The sequence below is a fragment of the Poromitra crassiceps genome, assembly GCF_964638095.1.
Source record: "Poromitra crassiceps genome assembly, chromosome: 1".
Classification (NCBI taxonomy): Eukaryota; Metazoa; Chordata; class Actinopteri; order Beryciformes; family Melamphaidae; genus Poromitra; species Poromitra crassiceps.
In genome coordinates, this window is record NC_139623.1 from 36,416,051 (window position 1) to 36,432,120 (window position 16,070).

Genomic DNA, 16,070 nt, shown 5'->3' on the forward strand with positions numbered 1-16,070 from the left:
TGTGTGTGTGTGTGCGTGTGCGTGCGTGCGTGTGCGTGTGCGTGTGCATGCGCGTGCTCTAAATTAAAAGATTAACTGTATTCTGTAGGGAAGGCCAGGGCTATGCTGAGTTAGGAGTGCCGGATGTGTGAGGGGGCACAGTGCAGGCTCTGTCAGCATCTCCCTTATTAATGATAGAGTTTTAGGGAAATTAAGTGTAGAAACAACACTTTACCTGCTCAAATTAAGTGTAGAAAAACACTTTATCTGCTCAAATTATGTGTACACTTTACCTGCTCAAATTAAGTGTAGAAACAACACTTTACCTTCTCAAATTAAGTGTAGAAACAACACTTTACCTGCTCAAATTAAGTGTAGAAACAACACTTTACCTTCTCAAATTAAGTGTAGAAACAACACTTTACCTGCTCAAATTAAGTGTAGAAAAACACTTTACCTGCTCAAATTAAAGTGTAGAAACAACACTTTACCTGCTCAAATTAAGTGTAGAAACAACACTTTACCTGCTCAAATTAAGTGTAGAAACAACACTTTGGGCTCTATCTACCCGACGGCGGTAATTTTGCGTTAGCGCCCGTTTTGCACTGGAATAGTGCCGCGCAAAGCCCTAATTGTGGGCGTGTCGGCCCGCTGCGCTTCACGTCATCTCGGCGCACATCTCCGTATAGGCGTGTTTATGCCCAAAAGCATTGTGGAGGTGTGGTCATGCCCATAAAACCACAGCGTCACGTCAGCAGCTTCCTCCTCACTGAGAGGGACTAGAGTGAGAGAGAGAAAGAGGGCGAGAGAGAAAAGATAGCCTAGATGGGGAGAGGGAGAGAGGGAAAGATGTGAGGCTGTCATGCATAGAAATCAAATAACGTGCTCATGCCCACCTGTGAATCACCTGTGTATTATTGCCATTTCACACGCTGAAAAAGGGCTGCTGCCCAAACGTCTGTATGCTTATCGCTTTTTGGGCTCTCTTCTACCTCCGCTGGGGTAATATACTGCATGCGTAATTACGCAGCGTACTGAGCGCCACGATGAGTGATGCTGCTCTATTTGAAGAAGTTGAATTTCGTTCCACCAGCACACATTTTATTAATCAGCTATTTTCTATTCTTTTCTATTAACATCGAATCCCACCAATTTATTATGTAATTTTCCCCTTGGCGCACATAAAGACACATGCTTCCGTCACTGTCTGCTTGATGGCGAGAGGGACTTCAGCTGCCATCCACGCTGTGGAGAAGCTGGTCTTACATGCGTGCAATTGCAGGGAAAGAGGTTACTGTACTGGCCGGACACAGGTGTTGTGCGAAAAAAGGATGCGTTTTGAATTGGATTAGGGCAGGGGTGGCCAAACTTTTTTGGTTGTGGGCCGCATACAGAAAAATATAAGGAGTCAAACAATATTAAGCGCGGCAGTTTTCGCGGCAAAAGAATTGGACCAGAAAACCCTTGTGCCATCAAAAATTGAATTTCTACCTAAATAAATATATGACACATAGTTTATTGATGTGCTCACCTATTACAATGGGTATTTCTGTATGTTATCAAATTTTCTTTTCCTGTACCAACAGGTTAAGACAGACATAATTTAACATAACATTAGTATTAAACATTAATTCATTTTTTTCTTTTTCTTTTTAATAAATAGACCATGTCAGGGTGCCCAAGTATAACCCATTTTCAATGGTTTTAAATTGAAAAAACGAAATGGGGGGAATCCGTTTTTTTGTTTTTGTTTTTCAGTTTCGTTTTCTTAATGTTTTTGTTTTTCCGTTTTTTCCCCTGTTTCCGTTTTCGTTTTCCATTTTAAACTTTGAAACAGAAAAACTGAAAAACGTTTTTAGCAAAAAAAAGATTTCTTTTTTTTACATTTTTTTTTTTTCTAAATTCATGGCAGGCCACTTAAAAACGGGCAGCGGGCCGCAGTTGGCCCGCGGGCCGTAGTTTGGCCACCCCTGGATTAGGGGAACGAGGGTCTGGCGGGGCGGGAGTCTGTGTGCGCCGGGTGCTGGAGGGGGGTCTCCCCCGAGAAGGTTGGAGCTGGACGGGTATGCAGGCTTGGTGGTGGGGTGGATGTGGGTCGGTGCCCTGGGTGTTTTGGCCCGGCCAGGGTGGGGAGAGGCAGCTTGGCACAACACCGTCACAACTTTCTCAAAAGCAATCTATTATTACCTCACACCACAAACCTGTATGGTCAGGAATTATGTAGTCTCGCTAGCCAGCCTCTCTTCCCTTCCGTCAGAGAGTCTGGCGCCGCAGGTTTCCATTGTGGGATTGCGAAAAAAATGCTCTCTTTGGGTTAACCAATCATCCTCGTCTTGGGCGGTGCTTAGCGTTAGTGCCCTTGGAAAATATTTTCGGGGTGGAACTTGTGCCAAGCAGGCCTTCTTTATTGCACAATCCAAATTTTCTTCAAAACTTGCCATTTTCAGCGTGTAGCAACGAGTTGGCCTGTAGGTTTCTGCCATTAGCTTTCTATGCTAGCTAGTTAGCATCGTTGTTTTCACATTCGGTGGCCGGGAGCATTACAGCGACACACATGGGAGCTGAAGCCGCTCTGATTGGCATGGTCGGAGCCAATGACAGAGCGTGACAGAGCTTGCAAGCGGGGGAGCGGATATCCTGCTGCCACCGAAACAGCCGCTCGAATGGGAGAGCAGCTTTAGAGCAGGGGAGGGCTTATCCCTGTTGCCTGTTTCCATGGCGCCAGACTCTCTGACGGAAGGGAAGAGAGGCTGGCTAGCGAGACTAGGAATTATGTAGCCTAATAAAACCATGACAAACTAATTCTCATTTTTAAATCAAGGTGTGTTTTTTCTGCAACGTAGGCTATAGTTGAAAATCAACGTGGCATTCCGAGGAGAGAAGAGTGTGTGCAGGCGTGACTGAAGAGTGACATCCATGCCGTGAGTAAATGGATCCAAGCAAGGATTTCCTGCACTGCACGGAGATGTGGAGACTGTCTGCGCTCAGGCGTACGTCTGCGTTTGCGCTAAGACCAGCTACTTTCTGGCTTTAAAATTGAGAGCACCCAAGGCAATGTTTTCTAACACATTGCGCTGGAACGCCTATTTTGGAAGGGGCAACGCCCAGACCTCTCTTTGCGCTCGGAACATACAGACGGTATCTTGCCAGAGCGCTAAATGACACTTGCGCGAGACAGGTGATAGGCTAGAGGCCCACGGACATGCCTGGGCCACGCCTACACCTGCATCATCCCAGCGCAAAACTGGATGGTGAAGGCAGACGATAGCTTAAGACGCTGGGAAGATAGCAATAAGAGGCGCGCAAACGCAGAGCAAACCATAGCGCCGTACGACGATAGGGCCCTTTACCTGCTCAAATTAAGTGTAGTAACAACACTTTACCTGCTCAAATTAAGTGTAGAAAAACACTTTACCTGCTCAAATTAAGTGTAGCAAAACACTTTACCTGCTCAAATTAAGTGTAGAAACAACACTTTACCTGCTCAAATTAAGTGTAGAAACAACACGTTACCTGCTCAAATTAAAAAACTCTCGTAACGGACAAGCCCGTCTTTTATTGTCACACAAACACCACAATACATGCATGCGGCCACAACACACTCATGCTGACGGTGGCCGGTGAAAAGTGTCCTCTGCATTTAACCCATCCATAAAATTAAGTGTAGAAACAACACGATACCTGCTCAAAGTGTAGAAACAACACTTTACCTGCTCAAATTAAGTGTAGAAACAACACTTTACCTGCTCAAATTAAGTGTAGAAACAACACTTTACCTGCTCAAATTAAGTGTAGAAACAACACCTTACCTGCTCAAAGTGTAGAAACAACACTTTACCTGCTCAAATTAAGTGTAGAAACAACACTTTACCTGCTCAAATTAAGTGTAGAAACAACACGTTACCTGCTCAAATTAAGTGTAGAAACAACACTTTACCTGCTCAAATTAAGTGTAGAAACAACGCTTTACCTGCTCAAATTAAGTGTAGAAACAACACTTTACCTGCTCAAATTAAGTGTAGAAACAACACTTTACCTGCTCAAATAAAGTGTAGAAACAACACGATACCTGCTCAAATTAAGTGTAGAAACAACACTTTACCTGCTCAAATAAAGTGTAGAAACAACACGTTACCTGCTCAAATTAAGTGTAGAAACAACACTTTACCTGCTCAAATTAAGTGTAGAAACAACACTTTACCTGCTCAAATTAAGTGTAGAAACAACACGTTACCTGCTCAAATTAAGTGTAGAAACAACACTTTACCTGCTCAAATTAAGTGTAGAAACAACGCTTTACCTGCTCAAATTAAGTGTAGAAACAACACTTTACCTGCTCAAATTAAGTGTAGAAACAACACTTTACCTGCTCAAATAAAGTGTAGAAACAACACGATACCTGCTCAAATTAAGTGTAGAAACAACACTTTACCTGCTCAAATTAAGTGTAGAAACAACACTTTACCTGCTCAAATAAAGTGTAGAAACAACACGATACCTGCTCAAATTAAGTGTAGAAACAACACTTTACCTGCTCAAATTAAGTGTAGAAACAACACTTTACCTGCTCAAATAAAGTGTAGAAACAACACGATACCTGCTCAAATTAAGTGTAGAAACAACACTTTACCTGCTCAAATAAAGTGTAGAAACAACACGTTACCTGCTCAAATTAAGTGTAGAAACAACACGATACCTGCTCAAATTAAGTGTAGAAACAACACTTTACCTGCTCAAATTAAGTGTAGAAACAACACTTTACCTGCTCAAATTAAGTGTAGGAAAACACTTTACCTGTTCAAATTAAGTGTAGAAAAACACTTTACCTGCTCAAATTAAGTATAGAAAAACACTTTACCTGCTCAAAGTGTAGAAACAACACTTTACCTGCTCAAATTAAGTGTAGAAACAACACCTTACCTGCTCACCAGCCACTTTTTTCTTCTCTTTTTTGCAAATTTCCCGCTGGAGGACCAAGGTGCTTTTACTGAGAACAGCTCTATACCAGGCCAGAATAGTTTGTTTCTTCAATATTGTTTTGGCACAAATTGGAGTGAGAGCTAGAGTGAGAGACAGAGAGAGAGACAGAGTGACAAGAGAGAGAGACAGAGTGAGATACAGAGAGAGAGACAGAGAGAGACCGAGTGAGAGACAGAGAGAGACAGCGAGAGAGAGAGTGAGAGACAGAGTGAGACGGAGTGAGATACAGAGAGAGAGACAGAGTGAGATTCAGAGAGAGAGAGAGAGAGATAGATACAGCCAGAGACAGAGTGAGAGAGTGAGATATATAGAGAGAGACAGAGTGAGAGACAGTGAGATACAAAGCAAGAGACAGAGTGAGAGATGGAGAGAGACAGAGTAACGAGGGTATCCAACATCCATTCCATTTAGGTGTTCCAATGCCGGGGCTCTCATTAATGTTTTGCTTGCACCTGTGTTACTTTCTGCCTTTTAGACACAAAATGGCTCAGGTGAAAAAGGCTAATGAGAGCGCAGTGAGGCAGACGTTCCTTTGAAAATACTGTTCAGCTAACGTTGTGTCATTAGCTTAGCTGTATCTGTGTCCATGCTGTGTGCTCGCAGACAGAGAGCGAGAAGCAGTGTTGGAGGCCGGTGTTGGTGGTGCTGACAGAGAAAGACCTGCTGTTGTACGACGGTCTACCGAGAGGCAAGGAAGCCTGGCATAGCCCCACACACACTTACCCACTGCTAGCTACACGGTAGGTCTACTGACATACATACACACACATACATACATACATACATACATACATACATACATACATACACACACACATACATATATACACACACACATGCACGCACACACACACACATTGTTTGCTGGCCACTAGTATTGTCATGAGTTTTGACTTATAAAAATGTTATACCATCCCATACTACAGTAATAATATCAAAGTGGTATTGAAATCTCAGTTATTGCAGCAGCACTGCACTGTTCTACAGTATATGACCATAGACCGTAACAATATATGGACGTAGCCAACTAGTGGTTTTTGGACTCCTGTTTTGAAGCCTTGAGGTGTCTCGAGAGTCGCAGTGTGGCCTGCTATTGGTCCGTGATCGGTGAGCTGTGCAATCACTGGACAGGCGACCTGTCAATCACACCCCAAAACCATCTTTTTTATCTTCTATTTTACTCGAAATGGGACCATAATTTACAAAATTAACATCATGCTGTATTGAAGAAGACTTGAAACTGGCGATTGAGAACATAAACTCATTATTTACTCCGGCCATGAATCAAGTGAGAAGTACGGCCATTTTTCCATTCACTTCCATGTAACTGGACTTCTTTTTGCAGCCAGTGGGGTCGGCCCCTCCAGGCCATTCCAAAGAATGCAGGTTTAAGTTACTTCTTGGCTACTATAGCAGAATCACTAGTTATTGGCTTCACAAATGGAGCTACAAGTTAGCCGCTTGTACTGTATATGACTTGATGTGTGTATGTGTCCGTACAGACTGGTCCATTCTGGCCCTGAGCGGGGGTCGCCCCACTCCGGCACAGAGCTGTCCTTTGCCACCCGGACCGGCACGCGGCTCGGCATCGAGGCCCACCTGTTCCGGGCTGAGACCACCAAGGACCTGTCCCTGTGGACCAGGCACATAGTCAATGGCTGTCACGCCTCCGCTGAGATGATTAAAGAAGTTACTACTAGTGAGTACTGATACATCTCTCTCACACACACACACACACACACGCACACACACACACACACACACACACACACACACACACATTCATGCACTCCACAGACACAAACTAGAGCTGCAACGATTTGTCGATTGATCAATTACCGTAGTTGTCAACTATTAAATTAATCTGCAACTATTTTGATAATCGATTTATAGTTTTGAGTCATTTTTTAAGGAAAAGTGTCCAAACTCTATGATTCCAGCTTCTTAAATGTGAATATTTTCTGGTTTCTTTAGTCTTCTGTGACAGTAAACTGATTATCTTTGGGTTGTGGACTGTTGGTCAGGACAAAACAAGACATTTGAGGAAATCATCTTGGGCTGTGGGAACAGTGATCGACATTTTTCACCATTTTCTATAGACCAAATAACTAATCGATTAAACCACTAAGGCGTCCTCTAGAAAAGCATCCTAAAATGTAAGGCACATTTGAAACAACCTCCTACAACCTGACGGATAGTCTATAAAGTATCTTTGCTGAAAGGGTTAACGATGCAGACAGATCTTAATCGTGAAAATAATAGACAACTTAACTGATAGTGAAAATAATCGTTAGTTGCAGCCCTAACGCAAACACCATTAAATGGACACTGACGTATTGAAGCAAGCACAAACACACAGACAGGTTCACGTACAAATATATAGCTTACAGACACAAGGGCCGGTGTGGGTGTAAAGGGCAGTTTAGAGTCCAGCGATTTATCATAGCCCGACGGGCATCGACGAACGTGACGTCCGTTCCAGTATCCCTCAACGCTGATTTTGGACGCTGTCGCTCGTAAAAAGTATAAACACCTAGGTGATAGGAGAACGCATCGCAAAGGTGCAGGATGTGTTGTAATATTTTCACATGGATTAATGCTGGATGGACAGACAGAGAAGCTACCCAGTCAAGGTTACCGTTTTGATTGCAACATTACAAAACTGTCTATCTGCTTGCTAACATGCTGTATGATTATCCATGCTAACAATGTGTTAGCTGTTACTTACCGTCTGTGTTGAGAATGTCCGCTTTCCAGGCATTTGCCTTTTTAACCGCATCTTTATAATCTGCTCGGTCCTTAGCCCAAAGGCACGGGAACTGTGTCATTGTGTTTATTAAGTTTTCGACAAATATGTGACCTTCTTCCATTGTTAATTCAACTAGCTAGCTAACTAGCTTGTTCAGGAAAGTTTAAGTAGCCTCAGAAACCTTTTCTTCTTCTGTGGTGTTTATGGCAGTTGGCTTCAGAAAGTGCAGTTAAAAAATGGTGGTTGTCATGACAACGATGGGGTCAAAGTTGAATTTAGATGAAGTCTTGATGATGGTTCATCGGAACGATGGCATATCGCCCGTCGCTGCAAGTATAAAGACTTGTCGTTTTCACCGACGATGGAATGTGATCATGGTCGGTCGCAACGACCATAAATCGCTGGGCCCTAAACTGCCCTTAAAGGGACAGCTCACCCAAAAATCAAAAATATATGTTTTTCCTCTCACCTGTAGTGCTATTGTAGTGCTATTTATCCATCTATATCGTTTTGGGATAGTTGCGTCAGTTTTGGAGATAGCGGCTGCAGAGATGTCTGCCTTCTCTTGAATACAATGGAACTGGATGGCACTCGGCTTGTAGTGCTCGAAGCACCAAAAAGATACATTTGAAGAACTCAACAGCATTGTCTCTTTCCAGAAATCATGACCCAGTTACTCAAGATAATGCACAGACTTTGTTGTGAGCAGTTTCATGTAGGAACAATTTTATTTTGCAGTCTCATGTAGGAACTAGCTAGCAGCTAGCGGGTGTAGTTCAGTCAAAAGAAAATAGTTCCTCCATGAAACTGCTCATAACAAGGTCTGTGGATTATCTTGAGTAACGGGGTCATGATTGCTGGAAAGAGACATTGCTGTTGAGTTTATCAAATGTATTTCTTTGGCAGTTTGAGCACCACAAGCCGAGTGCCATCCAGTTCCATTGTATTGGAGAGAAGGCAGAAACTCTCAGGCCGATATCTCCAAAACTCAGGCAATTAACACAAAACGATATACCGGTAGATGGATAAATAGCACTACAGGTGAGAGGGAATATATGCATTTTGGATTTTAGGGTGAGCTGTTCCTTTAAGATCTGCTCGCCTACAGTACAAGATCGGCTCGGGCAGACATTGTGATTGGCTGTACGCCGGGATTAACATGCCCAAAATGTCCCACAGTTTTAGATTAGCTCACAAGCTAAGCTACTGATGCTATCAGACATTTGGGAACATTAATACATAAAAAATATGAATCATACAAACATTCACTGATCATGATTCAAGTGTTACAGGACCATTTCTCATAAACATGAGCCTTACTTTTTGAAAATTAATGTTGTGAGAGTTTAACTTCATCTGTAGTCGCGGACTCCGAGCCGAGCACATCCGGTAGGGCGAGTAGATCCGGTACTCACACCTGCAGTGAAGCGAAATGAACTGCTCAGATCACCAATGTTGTGTGAAATAGAATAGATGAAAGAATTTGAAATAGAAGAACTTCAGCAACACAGAAATGGAGGTATAAATCACAGAGAAAACGGCGTTACATCCACACAGAGAAGCACGCAAACATTTCAGAGAAAGTGTTTTGATTCAAAATGTCACCAAAAAGCCCATCACAGCCAACCAAATAAACAGCGGGGCCATGGGAGGTGTGGGTCTTTGGCACTGATCCAGATGGGGCCAGGCAGTGACATCATGTCCAGCACTGTCTGAAACTGTTCACCGAGCAAGAAGAGACCTCTCGTCAGTTTGTGGGTCAGACTGTAGGAAAATGTCTCTCACCTCCTTCTCCCTATATGAGTCCAGATCATTTGGGGCTTTCTTTCTGCTGTGTAATAATTTGAGCCAGGTGTAAATTTTGCTTGGACTTACGAATTCAAATCAGATTCAGTTCTACGGAAACTGATAAATCCAGATTACTATTTTTTTAAGTGTAAACATGGATACAAAGGATTTACGAACAAATCCATTCATAAACTGCTTGATAACTGAGGCACCATATGCCCAAATTTTAAATGACTGCAAGGCTGCGCATGTAGCTGAGGTCTTGCAAGCCAAATAGTTCCTTCTGAATGTACACACACACACACACACACACACACACACACACACACACACACACACACACACACACACACACACACACACACACACACACACACAGACACACACACACACACACACACACACACACACACACACACACACACACAAACAAACAAACACACACACACACACACACACACACACTCACACTCACTCACTCTCTCACACACACACACACACACACACACACACACTCACTCACTCACTCACTCACTCACTCACTCACTCACTCACACACACACTCACACATGGTTAGATGGAGGGCTGTGATACTACTTGACAGCCATATGGAAGACATGGACAAAGCTCTAGCTATTTATAGAATGGAATGCCATTATTTGTGTGTGTGTGTGTGTGTGTGTGTGTGTGTGTGTGTGTGTGTGTGTGTGTGTGTGTGTGTGTGTGTGTGTGTGTGTGTGTGTGTGTGTGTGTGTGTGTGTGTGCGCGTGTGTGTGTCTTTGGCATTAGCTGTCCTGGGAATTCTGACAGCATGTCCCTCGCAGCATCCCCCCCCTTTGCCTCAGTCCCTCTCCACAGCACAAAATGTTCTGGGAACTCCACTCTCCCTTTTCCCCTGGGTCTGCCCTCTCCCAACAACAGCATCGTGCCAATTAAGTTTCAGTTCAGATCCATATATGAAACAGGTAGGCTTGTCCTATCCTCAGTAACTTGCTTGTGTAACAGCAGATGATACAGCATGTCAACAAAATGCACACATGTTGTCAGTACTGTTCGAAATAATCGAAACGTCTCCAGTCAAACGGTACTGTACCTGCATTCAATCATTTTTGTAAACAGCCAAATTCACGATTTGTATAGTTTTGTTCATAGCCAATCACCGCAAGCGTTCAATTTAATGCAACGTGTGATTGGCCCACTACCGCAGCAGCTACAAGCCACAGCCATGTATATAGAAGAGTCGCGACATCTCCATTCACTCCAATGGACCAGTTTTTTACTCTCAAGAGTTCCAGGAAGTAAGGTCCTGGATTAAGCAGCACTGTCAAGTGAAACAACAAAATGGACAGTTTGTGTTGTACTTTGAAAGGGTTTTCTTTTTTTAGAATCAAATTGTACATGATCAGCTTTATTTTAGCATTCAAACGTAGCGCGAGACCCCTTCCTGGCTGTTCATTGGCTAATGAGTCATGCATTTTGGTCCTCCGCTGATGCCACTCTCTCTCTAAATTGCTCTGCTACAACCCATACAGTGTGTGGTGGTGAAATCGAGCTCAGTGTATGTGACAGTTGTCACATTGAATTGAATTGAGAGTTGAATGAATGAATTAGAAAAGGAATCAATGAAGTAGGGGGGCAAAAGGTATTGAATGAAGTAGGCTACTCTATTGATATTGGCATAACTAAGGGTACTGGTATTAATACTGGTATTGTCTTTTTTTTTTACAATACCAGTCCTAAGTGTTTCACACTGCATACTGCAAAGTGTGTTGCCTTGTTGAAACCCTCCACATCGCGTCTGCCTGTCTGCGTATGCAGAAGTAGATTACGCTGATATATGCTGGGCGCCACGGTGGCTCAGTGGTCAGCACTGTCGCCTCACAGCAAGAAGGTCATGGGTTCGAATCTCCACCCTGGAGCTTTCTGTGTGGAGTTTGATTGTTCTCCCCGTGTTTGTGTAGGTTTCCTCCAGGTGCGCCGGTTTCCTCCCACAGTCTAAAGCCCTGTGAGTCATGCTTGTGTGATAATGAGCTATAAACATAACTAAACTGAAACTGAAAACTGATTAGCATGGCAAGGCTTCGCTCACCTCTACAGAGCTCAACTTAAACTCAAGACTCAATCAAATTCATTATGTAATGCTAGTTAGCCAATCAAATTCATTATGTCACGCTAGTTAGCCAATCAAATTCATTATGTCATGCTAGTTATCCAATCAAATTCATTATGGCATGCTAGTTAGCAGGGAAATGCCAATGTTAAAGGGACACCCCAGTTTATAATGCCGTGAGAAAATGGCGTCTAGACTTGAATATGTTGTTCAATACAGACCACTGCTTAAATGTAGCAGTGGCATCAACAGATGAAGTGTGTGACACTGACTTATGGTACAGGTCGATGTCACAGGCTAAATGAACAGATTAGATCAAATGAGAATGTGACTATTTACTGTAATTGTTCACCTTTTGCATTTCTATTTGAAATTAAATCCCATGACTTTTGTGAGACAGATTGAGTCCTTGGTTTCATCTGTTGCTATGGAAATCGAAAAGTAAATCACACTTCCATGAAAAGGAGTTTGATAATGCATACAAAGTGCATTCAGCCATTTTTCACCAGTGGTCACTTAAGGAGCCATTCCATTGACCTTGACAGCTTTTCATCCCTGACATATTCAGATAAATCATTATAATGGTTTATTCACTAAGGCTTGTGATACAGATTTGCTCCAAAGATAGATTAACCCTCAATCATTCACCAGGCAGCGGGCCATTCTCAGAGAGATTTTAGAGGGGAAAGTCATTTATTTGGCTCAGAAATTAGATTTCTTGATTGTTGTCACTATGTCCAAGGTGACGGTGCTTAAACTCCCTCCTAAAAGTTGTTATAGGTCATAAAGTAAAGTAGAGTCTCAGAATAATTTGATAAGAATTAAATGGTCATACCAGAATGTTTGCAGTTTGACACTACAAACATATAAGTAAAAATTCCTGAGAGAGAGAGAGGGAGAGAGAGAGAGAGAGAGAGAGAGAGAGAGAGAGAGAGAGAGAGAGAGAGAGACGCTATTTGAGATGCTATTTTATGATCAGATGTATCTGGTTAACTGAGAATTCCTACTTCTTTTGCTCCTGGGGGCCTTTTCTTGTTTCACAAAGCAAGATTAGCGACCAAGGTTAGCGAGCTAACTTTGGGCTTAACTTTGACTTTTTCTCACGCCATGTGGCTCACTTTATAGCAGGGTTAATCACCATGGTAACAGGCTGCACAGCTAATAGGTTATGTTGAGGCTATCGGATCCAATCTTAGAAAAAGCCATCAACTCTCTAGAAAAATGGCATCACCACTCCCAGAGGATCACAGGTAACTGAATGAAAACATTGCATTCAAATGAATTAAACAAATCCATAAAAAGCACTGTTGTAAGAAGGGCTGTTCACAGGCTTCGCAACGGTGTTTTCCACAATGATTTATTTGATTTGATATATTTTTTCCAAACCATTTACCCACTCTGGCTGTGAAAGAGGGATTCTATCAATACCACTAGGAGACTATATATTAGTGATCAATAATGAATGAAAATGTACTGCTGCATATTAAATGCGATGAAATTCATTAATTGGATTCCCAAGAGTGATTTGTGCAATAGTGCACCCATATTCCATCACCGCTGCACTGAACATGAGGCCAAATAGGAAAACTTATAAATACTGTATCAATGAATATTCCCACTGTGCCTTAATGACAGGCAGAGATAAGTCTATTTATTTATACCATCTGCAATTTCCCTCCAGCAATCTAGCCTTGGCAGCAGCAACACTGTTACTTTTCACTATTGTGTTTTTTCTATTGCTAATCTATATATTACAATTATTTGTTCTTATTGAGAGAAGAATATAAATGTTAATATTCCACACTTTTACAGTCTACTAATATGTTTACATAAACCATAATTATTTACTACTGCTATTATTGACTGCTGCTTTTATTGTTTCATTTTCTACAATTTGTATTGCCTATTTTCTAGTTGTGTGCTCCCTTTCCCAGCGGAATTGTTACTTTACCATGACCTAATTTTGGGTTCATCTTACTTTAAATACACTGATCTAAGTTGTAAGCAAGCTAAGATACCCAGACCAGTTCCATAACTTTGTAAGTTGCAACATTAAAACATATTGTGAAGCAACATTCCAAGCAGGTTCCAAGTACCCTGCCCTACAGTATAGAAGTTACAGTATGAAAAGACATGAGCAATTCAGGTAGTAAGCATGCCAGTGAGCAAGTAACACAGTTTGGGATTGGTTGAGGAGTTTTGAGGCACTGCCCTTGTTGACCGTGGGATGCTCTAACTTGGCAAAATCAGGATGTGCAGCGACAAACACACACACACACACACACACACACACACACACACACACACACACACACACACACACACACACACACACACACACACACACACACACACACACACACACTCACACACACTCACTCACACACACACACACACACACACACACACACACACACGTCACACACACACAGACTGTACACATGTTCTTGCTATCCAAGGTGACAGGTGCACATTTTGTTAAGTGGATTTAGAGGTCGAATGGGCATTGCCTTTATTTTGCCAGTCTGCTTAATGAACAGATACTCTAATGACTTTCAGCACTTGAGGGTTGCCCTTTCACAGCCATTTAAAAAACAATTTAACCCCAATGGTTGTGGAAAATTAACCTAACTATTAACCTATTGTGACACCAGAATATAGAGTAGCGTAATACTTGACTCGCCTTAAAGGGATAGTTCGGATTGTTTGATGTGGGGTTGTATGAGGTACTTGCATACAGTCAATGTACTACATGCAGTAGAATGCAGCTGGTGCACTCCCAGTTTGGGGACATTGAGACAAGGCAGGCAAGTAGAACGGTCTGCTGAGTGTGAAGGGGGCCATGAGCAAAAATGTAACAAATAGAAAGAATACATAAAATTCTTCCATACTGCTCACCTGGCATAATCCAAGTCTCCATAAGCGCTGAGATGCCAAGTTGACTTGAAAAGATGTCATTTACACCCTGCTTTTAGTTGAGATCTGCACTGGAGCCAGGTGCTCGAACAATAGGAAGAACAAATAGAAGTGAGCTTCCAGCTGCACATGGCTATATTTCAGCTAAAAACAGGGTGTAAATGATGTCTTTTCATGAAAACTTGACATCTCAGGGCTTGTGGAGACTTGGATTACGCCAGGTGAACAGTATGGAAGGACTACTTCCATACTGTGCCTTTTTTTCCACAGCGAAAAGCCGATGCTAACTTAGCATCATTGCTAGTCGGAGGGAGGACTTACCAGCATTCAGTCATTGCCTGCTTCACAGATGGAGTGCTGTGGGATGCACTTCCCCCTGCCCCTAATGTCATTCACAAGTAAACATGACCGGTTCTGTCCCTTAATAACCTCTAAGCATTTCCGCTGGTCGTTATGGTAACCGAGTGTCTGTCCATCTCCCTCCTCTTTCATTCTCTGTTATCGTTCTTTCTACATCTCCCTCGCTCTGTCTTTCCACTCACTGTCCTGCTGGAAGTGCTTTTGTTGACTTGAAAAGCCCCTTTCTGTGTGTGTGTGTGTGTGTGTGTGTGTGTGCGTGTGCGTGTGTGTGCGTGCGTGCGTGCGTGCGCGTGTGTCTGGTGGTGGGAAATCCTGCTTGCCCCAAAGATCAAGGCTCTCAGGTAGAACAGTAGAGTTTGGCATCTACTTCAACACAGAAACCTTTGAGTCACTGTCCCATTTGCAACTGTTACGTCGTTAGGGAGACGTTTATCCTTTCAGATAAGTTTTACATCATGAGAATGTTCGACATCATTCATCATCATGAATGTTTTTTTTCTTTTTGGGGGGGATTTCAGGGATATTATATATTCGCTGTGTGTGTGTGAGGCAATAGGGGACATGTTTCTAATGGTTTCTGATTTTCTGTCACCATTGCTTCTTTTTTTGCAAGCTGCCTTCAACAAACCCCTGCTGTTTAAGTGTGTTTCATGTTTGATAAGGAGAGACAGGTGGAGAATATGCTGCTCCTGGTAAACAAAACACTAGAACACAAATACAAAAACACAATACTACTGTTACAGAACCTTTGGTCGCCTTCAGAGTTCCAGTTCTCAATAACAACAGACTCCTGAGAAAGCTTTCAGATACGGTTCAAATTCTACTGCATTCAACTTCCTCCGGCCTCCGCCACTGAGACGTATACACATGCACAGTTAGTGAGAAGATCATGTTCTTCGAATTTCATGCCAAATCAATTTAGTATGGTCTTCTATGACTACAGGTTTACCTTATGTTCTCATGCGGTAAACCCCACCCATCTGGCAGGGTAAAATAAACTCCAAGAAATATTTGCGAATTCTATTTGACCTAGGAGGGCCGGTGTGTGTTACTGTGTGTTACTGTGTACACATTTGGTTTGGTACAACCTTGGTTTCATAATCGCCTGCAGATAAAGAGGCAAACGAGGAAGGGACTCAGATATGTATATAGCGATTAGCAGGGTTGTTTGACTGACAACAGAGCTCA

General features: G+C 42.6%; 1 protein-coding gene across 1 annotated transcript in view; it reads left to right on the plus strand.

Moving 5' to 3' along the window:
- sntb1 (syntrophin, basic 1) overlaps positions 1–16,070 on the plus strand; it is an 83,216-nt gene that overhangs the window by 56,634 nt on the left and 10,512 nt on the right. The window contains exons 5-6 of the mRNA XM_083643739.1: positions 5,563–5,699; positions 6,462–6,658. Coding sequence (XP_083499865.1) covers positions 5,563–5,699; positions 6,462–6,658 — 334 coding nt within the window. The remainder of the gene's footprint in view (positions 1–5,562; positions 5,700–6,461; positions 6,659–16,070) is intronic.